Source organism: Urtica dioica, chromosome 5 (genome assembly GCF_054948205.1).
Source record: "Urtica dioica subsp. dioica isolate 48M chromosome 5, U.dioica_male_clone48M_v1_H2, whole genome shotgun sequence".
Lineage (NCBI taxonomy): Eukaryota > Viridiplantae > Streptophyta > Magnoliopsida > Rosales > Urticaceae > Urtica > Urtica dioica.
In genome coordinates, this window is record NC_142760.1 from 7,965,978 (window position 1) to 7,975,082 (window position 9,105).

General features: G+C 41.6%; 1 protein-coding gene across 1 annotated transcript; it reads left to right on the forward strand.

Moving 5' to 3' along the window:
- The first annotated feature begins 231 nt into the window (after positions 1-231).
- Positions 232-2,245, forward strand: LOC149395062 (uncharacterized). The gene is made up of 3 exons (XM_089614197.1): positions 232-452; positions 860-1,428; positions 1,546-2,245. The coding sequence occupies exons 2-3, from the start codon at positions 866-868 to the stop codon at positions 2,243-2,245; spliced, it is 1,263 nt and encodes a 420-aa protein (XP_089470323.1). The 5' UTR covers positions 232-452; positions 860-865.
- The last annotated feature ends 6,860 nt before the right edge of the window (positions 2,246-9,105 follow it).

Sequence of the window (9,105 nt, forward strand, 5' to 3'; positions counted from 1 at the left end):
ACTGTAGTACCGTTGTGGAATTCTGGACATTCCACAACGGTACAGTGACCCGTTGTTGGATCTCGCCGCGGCCAAGGCTCAAACTCGCCGCGGCCAACATTTTCCACAACGGTACACTGTACCGTTGTGGGAAAGGTATGAAATCAGACATCTCGCCGCGGCGAAACTTATGAGTCGCCGCGGCGAAATGTCGTAAAAAATTTTAGGGCTTCACTATAAAAGCCTCATTTCGATTTCTTTTTTCATTTTTTACACTTTCTCTCGCCTAAGACCTTCATTTCGGCCGATTCTGTACCATTTCTCCTCCCAAACCAACCTTGAGACTTCGCCGCCATTTCGCCGCCGCCAAATCTCGCCGCCCTCCTCGCCGAAGCAAAATCTCGCCGTGCTCTTCTTTCTTTCTCTCGGTGTCGCCTCCCTTGCTCTCTCTCCCACCTAATTCTTTTATCAAGGTATGTTTTTATCTCAATTTCATATCAAAATCCTAATTTTTATGAATACTTTGTGTGATTTATAAACTAATTTATGATTTTGGTTGATTTTGGTTGTAATTTATGATATTGGGGGTGTAGATTTGGCCGAAATTAGGGTTTTTTATTTTGGGTTTTTTGTTCTAATTTATGATTTTGGGTATAATGTTATTTTAGATTTAAAATGAGTTGTATTGTGATATTGTAGTTAAATTGAGGTCGGATTTGAGTTTGAATTTGTGTTTGTGATGAGTTTTATGTTTTATTTATTTGAATATAATGTGTTTTTATATGTATTTAGTGTTGAATTGAGTTTAATTTTGTGTTGAAGATGATTTATTGTTTGAAAATGTTGTTGAATTTGAGTTTGAAATGATTTGTTCAATTAGGTGAAAATGGGCCGTTCAAAGACAACCGCCGGTCACAAAGAAGCCGCCCCTAGCTCTTCTCGCCCCCCCACAAAAAAAAATAAGAGGTCTCGTCAAGCCGAACCCGAACCCGTAGTGGATTATAATAGTCGGGTATTCACTAGCAAGGCCGCAGAAGAACGCTACGACATCCTCGTTCAACGAAGTCCGATCTTTGAACGAGGGTTGAAGGTGAGCTCAACCACGCCTATAGGGGCTCAAATCAACAATACCATCGAAGGTTTCTCTTGGAGAAAATTTTGTGCCACACCCGAGCACAAAGCAAACGTTACGCTCATGTACGAATTCTACGCGAACTTACCAGATCACGAGGATGATGTGGTGACGGTTCGTGGTGTAGACGTTGATTGTAGTGTCGGAGCCATCAACGCATTGCTAGGAACCCCGGACATCGAATTCGAGAATGAGGGTTATCGACAATGGTTGAGAAATCCTAATCTCGATGAAATGTTGAGTGTGTTGACTACTCCAGGAGAGAATTGGGTCATGGACAAAGGAGTTAGAAAGCTTTTCCGTAAATCACTGACGAGGTTAGACTTTTCTTCTTTTTTGCTTGTATTATTTTATCTATTGTACGTTTTAAATAGAACGGTGTTTATTTTTTCTATTAATTGCATGTTTTAAATATAACGGTGTTTAATTTACAGGCTCGCAAAAACGTGGATTTATTTCATTTGCTCCCGTCTCTTTCCGATAAAGCACTTCACCCGTCTCGACGAGGAACATGTCCATCTTTTGTTTTGCATCATTCGTGGTAACACCATCAACGTCGGTCGATTCATCTACAATTGGATGAAGAGAATCGACTACAAGAATATCAAAAATGGGTTGCCGTATCCGTCAATCATCTACGGCTTGTGTCTGAATGCCGGTGTTGGAGGCGCAAAACACGACACAACCAAGAAGTGTGGGGCGCCTATTAATGACAAGACGATCGAGAGATACATTGTCAAAGAGCCGGAAGAGGAGGAAGAGGATGAAGAAGATGAGGATGAACCGTCACTCAACGAGCCACTGTTGTGTTTACAACCACCTCCGGGGTATGATCCCGCCACCCAAGAGTACATTGCTCGGTGTAGCCACTATCTCGTTGGCGGGTATCAACACACCCAAGACTACATGTACCAACAAGGACAATATGGCGCCGCGGCTTTCGAAGGATTGAACGAGATGATTGGTCGATGGGACATCAATCAGGAGAATCAATACCGGTTTCCTCCATATCCTCAATACACATACTATCAGGCGCAAGCACCGCAATGGCCACCGCATATGGCACCTCCTCAGTACCCGGGGCCACCACCACGACCACCACAACCACCTACGAATGACAACGACGACGAGTAAATTTTTTTATGTGTTTTTTGAAACCTTCTAAGTTTAATAATTGTTTTCATCTTTTTTTTATGTGTGTGAGACTTAAATATTTATGTCTTTATGTGTGTTTGATACTTGTTTCAGATTTTAATTTGTGTTTGAGACTCGTTATGGTATTGTATGAATTTATGTTTGAGACTTGTTATGGTATTGAATGGATGATTTGAGTATTTAAAATTTATGTATTGATTGTGTTTGATATTACTTCAGATTAAAAAGTAATAACTATAGATTCTCCCCGATGAAGAACACATTAGCCGCGGCCACATGTTGTTTTGGCTGCGGCGAGTCATCTTCGCCGCGGCGTGTTTATAAATGGCCGCGGCGAATTGGGTTTCTAAAAAACATAGATTCTGGAACTTATTTCGCCGCGGCCAGGTGTTCTATTTGCCGCGGCGTGACATCTTAGCCGCGGCGTGTTTTGTACATGGCCGCGGCGAAATGGGTACCTAAAAAAACATAGACTCTGGAACTTATTTCGCCGCGGCCAGGTCTTCTGTTGGCCGCGGCGTGACATCTTAGCCGCGGCGTGTTTTGTACATGGCCGCGGCGAGTCACCTTGGCCGCGGCGTGTTTTGTACATTGACGCGGCGAAAAGGGTTCCTAAAAAAACATAGATTCTGGAACTTATTTCGCCGCGGCCAGGTGTTCTATTTGCCGGGGCGAGACATCTTGGCCGCGGCGTGTTTTGTACATGGCCGCGGCGAAATGGGTTCCTAAAAAAACATAGACTCTGGAACTTATTTCGCCGCGGCCAGTCGTTCTATTTGCCGCGGCGAGACATCTTGGCGCGGCGTGTTTTGAACATGGCCGCGGCGAAGTGGGTTCCTAAAAAACATAGACTCTGGAACTTTAAGCCTTGACGTTTTATAGTCTTGGAAGCGGCCATATTAGTATTTATCAACAGGATATTAACAATAATTATATAAAGTGTATATCATAAAATAAACTAAAATACATATTTTTTTTGTTTTCACACTAAAATATGATTGATATCCGAACGATGTAAATGAGAAACATCATCATCATCAAAATCTTCGATCTCTTCATCAACAAGTGGCAAGCCGGATGTGAATGGGGGGATATTAGACATGTTGTCGTCTTCATCTTCTTCAATATTTCTCGCTTTCATGTGAACCACTAATGACAAATCTGGATTGACGGGTTCTGGTACGTAAAACACTTGAGTTGCTTGTGAGGCCAAAATAAATGAATCATTCTCGTAACTTGTACGTCGAAAGTCGACAATCGTAACTCCGTCTTTATCAACTTTAACATGATTGTTGTCTGCCCATTTGCACTTAAACAAAGCTATTCGTAGCCCACAATAATCAAGTTCCCAAATGTCTTCAATGTACCCATAATAGTTCATAAAAGCTTTTTTTGGATTTTTATCCTTTGCCGAAGAAACGTGTAATGCTTCAGCAAGTAATGTAACACCACTATTTTGAACGGGATGCTTGTTGTCTCTTTCTTTGGTGTAAAAAGTAAAACCATTAACAGACCAAGCAGTGTACCTTGTAACCATTGACGAAGGACCACCAGATATTTTGCTCAACGTTTCTGAATGTCCTGATTCTTGAAATAATCGTTTTCCAAGCCACTTCTGAAACAAACGATTGTGCTCTTCTTGTAACCATTTTTCATTTTTAGCTCTTTTTGGATCATTTGCCCTCAATTCTTTCAAATGAATATCCACAAACGGCGTGACCTCGGAAACGTTATGCAAGACATGGAGACTGGCTTGCTCCCACTCTTTCCGGTTGACGATAGAATAAGTACCTATACATAACCACTCATATAAGTAGTGGTCCTCTCATGAATAAGTTAAATACACAAAAGAAAGTGTCAGAAAACATACCTGTAGATAAAGCTTTTGATTCATGACTTGTGTTCTTTGGCAACCCAATCGCGTCTGCATTAGTTAAATACTCCGAACAAAATTCAACGGACTCCTCAGCTATATAGTTTTCTACTATGCTCCCTTCCGGTCTATTGTAGTTCTTCACATAACTCTTCAACACTTTCATGTAACGTTCGATTGGATACATCCAACGTAAAAATACGAGCCCACATAATTTCACTTCACGTACCAAGTGAACAGTTAAGTGAATCATGATGTCAAAAAACGAAGGTGGGAAAAACTTCTCTAGCATGCATAGAGTTTTTACCAACTCCGATTGCATGGAATCCAACCGAGTAGGATCAATAACCTTCGAGCAAATCGAGTTGAAGAATACACATATCTTGGATATTGCAAATCTCACATCGGGTGACAAAATTCCACGCAAGGCGAGAGGTAACATTTGTTGTAGAAGCACATGACAATCGTGAGTCTTCATTCCAATAAGTCTCAAATCTTTCATAGATACAAATCTCGTATAGTTTGAAGAATGACCATCGGGAACTTTGATAGACGCAAACCATTTACACAACTTCTTCTTCTCCTTCCGATCTAGAGTATACTTAGCCGCTGGAAATTTAGTTTTTTGTCCGACCTCCTCATCGGCGTGCAAAATACTTCTTATATTCAGCTCCTTGAGATCCCTTCTAGATTTTATTCCGTCTTTCGATTTATGTGGATCATCAAGAAGAGTACCGATAACGGATTCGCAAACATTTTTCTCGATATGCATAACATCCAGACAATTCCGAACGTAGTGCGTCTTCCAATACGGAAGGTCATAAAATATCGATTTCTTCTTCCAAGGATTCTCTTGAAACGACTCTTTAGTACTAGCACGACGCTTTCTTTTTCCAAGGACTTCATTGACGTTTTTTACCATCTCGTAGACATCTTCACCACACAAAATTCGAGGAGGGAGCCGTTCTTCTGTGTTGCCATCAAATGCTTGTTTTAACCTTCTAAATGGGTGGTCTCTTGGTAAAAATCTTCTATGCCCGAGAAAAACAGTCTTCTTACTATGCTTCAACCGAATGGAAGATGTGTCTTTCATACAAATAGGACAACCAATCGAGCATTTCACAGAATATCCTGACAAATTTCCATAGGCCGGAAAGTCGTTAATAGTCCACAATAACATTGCCCGTAAGTTGAAAGAATCTCCACGATAAGCGTCTTTAACCTCATAGCCCTTATCCCATAACATCTTCAAATCATCAACAAGCGGTGCCAAATAAACATCGATATCATTACCTGGTTGACTCGGTCCTGATATCAGAAGCGTTAACATCAAGAACTTTCTCTTCATACAGAGTTTTGGAGGGAGATTGTAGTTCACCAATATAACCGGCCAAACACTGTATTTACTGCTCATCATGCTAAACGGGTTCATACCATCAGTTGCTAAACCAAGATGAAGATTTCGGGGATCAGCACTGAAATCCTTATACTCAAAATCAAAGGATTTCCATTGGGCAGCATCGGCAGGATGTCTGAGAACACCATCATTGACACGTTTTTTCGGAGTGCCAAACCATGTTCTTCGCGTGTTTGACACTATTAAACATTCGTCGGAAGCGTGGCATTGGAGGAATGTACCATAACGATTGTAATCATAAAAAAACAATAAGAAGCATACCATTATAGGCTATACATGTATTTGATAATCGAGTAGTGAAAACATACCTTAACTGGAACTCCTTTGACTCCGTCACGTGGCATTTTACCCTTCTTCCACCTCGACTCTTTGCAGATCGGACATTCATCTAGATTTTCATGCTCGTGTCTGTATAAAATACAATCATTCGGGCACGCATGGAACTTCTCGTACTTCATACCTAATGTGCCCAAAGTCTTCTTCGCCTCATACATACTTAAAGGAACTTTATTGTCTTTCGGAAAGGCTTCTTTAAGTGTTTCCAACAATTTTGTAAAGCTAGTGTTTGTCCAACCACCCGACGCCTTCAAATGAAACAACGTAACTAAAAACGACAACTTCGAAAAGCTTGTACACCCTTCGTATAATGGTGTCTCCGCATCAATCATCATCGACTCAAACAACTCCGGCCGGTCAACAAAATCGTCCTCCAAATCATTCATCATTCCGGGCATATCATCAACATCATTTTCAATATCATCAACGCTATTGTTTATCGTCGAACGAAAAACCTCACCATGATAGTACCATCTTTGATAGGAGGTCATTATTCCATACGCAAACAAATGGGTTCGAACAACATCAAGCGAAAAATGCCTATGATTTCCACATCGAACACAAGGGCAACGAATAGATTTCACGCCGTCCATATTATCTCTAGCGAATTTACAAAACTCATCTACACCTTCTTGATATATCTCAGTTAATCTATTCTCCCACATCCATTTTTTCATCTTCAATGATAGAAAATCCTAGATTTTACAACAAATACCCATTCTAATTACCAAGTTATAAAAAACAAGTATATTCAAAGCAAGTAGGAGAATAACTTACAAGATTTGGACGTATAGTTGAGAGTGATAACCAAGAATGGCGCAGAACAGGTCGGAATTAGGTTTGGAGTGGGTTTCCGAATGAGGTTTTGAGATTAGAAAGTGAAAATGACGAGAAATTTTAATTTATAGATCCAGTGCGCGATGTTTCGCCGCGGCTAACACTATACCTAGCCGCGGCGAATAGATTCCACAACGGGACGACTGTCCCGTTGTGGAATACACTCGCCGCGGCGAAAGAAATACATTGCCGCGGCGAAATGAGTTCCAGTAAATCTGAGAACTGTTCGCCGCGGCTATACTATACTTTGGCTGCGGCCAGGTATATCACGCCGCGGCGATCGTTATACGTGGCCGCGGCGAAATGAGTTCCAGGGGCTATGTAAATCTGTGAACTAATTCGCCGCGGCCACGTATAAAGATCGCCGCGGCGTGAATGTTTCGCCGCGGCTAAGTATCTACATGGCCGCGGCGAAATGAGTTCCAGGGGCTATGTAAATCTGTGAACTATGTCGCCGCGGCCACGTATGAAGATCGCCGCGGCCAGAATGTTTAGCCGCGGCGAATCAGATACGTGGCCGCGGCGAAATATTCCACAACGGGACCCTCATACCGTTGTGGAATGAACTCGCCGCGGCGACGTTGGACTTTGGCCGCGGCGAAATATCGCGGTCAGACCCTAAAACAGTTTTCCCACTCGATTTTTTTCAAAATTTTCAGAAATTTCATTTTTCTTCTTCTTCTCTCTTTCTCTCCGACCCACCCTCTTCTTCTCTCTTTCTCTCCGACCCACACCCACTCCGTCGCCGTCGTCTCTCTCTCTCCTCTTCTTTCTCGGCCGCCGTCCCTCTCTCTCCTCTCTTCTTCCTCGGCCGCCGTCCCTCTCTCTCCTCTCTTCTTCCTCGGCCGCCGTCCCTCTCTCTCCTCTCTTCTTCCTCGGCCGCCGTCCCTCTCTCTCCTCTCTTCTTCCTCGGCCGCCGTCCCTCTCTCTCCTCTCTTCTTCCTCGGCCGCCGTCCTTCTCTCTCCTCTCTTCTCCACAAATTTCTAAGTCCACAAAACCTTGCCTCCGACCACAACCCTCCGACCACAAGTCCCGACAACGTCATTGACGTTTTATCTCTCCACCACGCCTCCGTGCTCGTCATCTTCACTCCGGGTAAGTGTTTTTTCTATGTAATTTGTATTTTTATGTTGAAATTAGGTTAGAATGGTGTATTTGTGTTTAAGTTATATAGAAATTGAATATGGAATTTGATATTTATGTAGAAAATTAGTGTGGAATCGAATTTCGATTTGAGTTTATATTGAAATTGGTTTGAATTGAAATTGAATTGAAGTTTGAGTTTGTGTTGGAATTGGTTTGAATTGAGTTTATGTTGAATTTTGTTTTTTCATAGATTATGTCTAATACTTCCACTAGTACCGTTAGCGGTAAACGGAGATCCACCAATATCGATGGTCCCGGGAAAAGAAGAAATACTCTTATGCCCAAGATTAATAAGGTTAAAACTCTTGGTAAAAAGATAAACGTCAAATTTAATGATAGAGATGAACCATTGGATAAAGAGGGTGATGAGTTATCGAGTTATTTTGGCGTGTTAGCTAGAGAACACGTTCCAATTTCGATGATCGATTGGAGACTAAAAGAGCATAAACAGCTAAAAGAAAGGATTTGGAACGAAATATGTGAAGCATTTACGGTCCCTATCGAACTTAAGAATAATTGTCTTATGAGAGTTGGAGAAGCGGCGAGGTTATTCCGTCACGAGCTATACAACGATCTAGTCAAAGACAACCTCAATGATCCAAGCGTCTTGAAGAGGCCGGAATACGTTTTAAAACGCTATGGAAATATCACCGAAGAAGATTGGATAAAATTTGTTGAGTATAGACGTTCCGATATGTTCAAAAAATCATCGGACAATGGGAAAGAAATAGCGAGGAAGAACGTGTACAAATCTAGAACCGGCCGAAATGGATATCGAAAACTTGATCAACAAAAGGTTAGATTTACATGTTTTATTTTGTTGTCCATGTTTCATAATATTTATTAATTAATTTGTGGTATTTCTTGATAATAGTACGAGGAAACGGGTGAATGGCCTACAAAAGAGGTATTATGGGTTGAGTCGAGAATGAAGGGAAAATCATCTCAAGAAGTTACAGATGAGTCTATGGAAAGTGTCTTGCAATCTAAGGAACATCCCGGTCGTGTTCGTGGGCAATCTAAATACTCGTCAAGTTGCAATTCCGTATCTCGTCGGTCAAACTCGAGTGATGAGGTAACTAAGTTACGTCGAGAAATGTGTGAGTTAAAATCTTTCATTATGAAAGCCTTAACTCAAAATGGTTTGAGTCTCAAAGATGCTAATGACGAGTTGCCTAGTGTCCTACGTCCCACAAATGAAGAGGAAAATATTGGTGTTGATGAAGAGA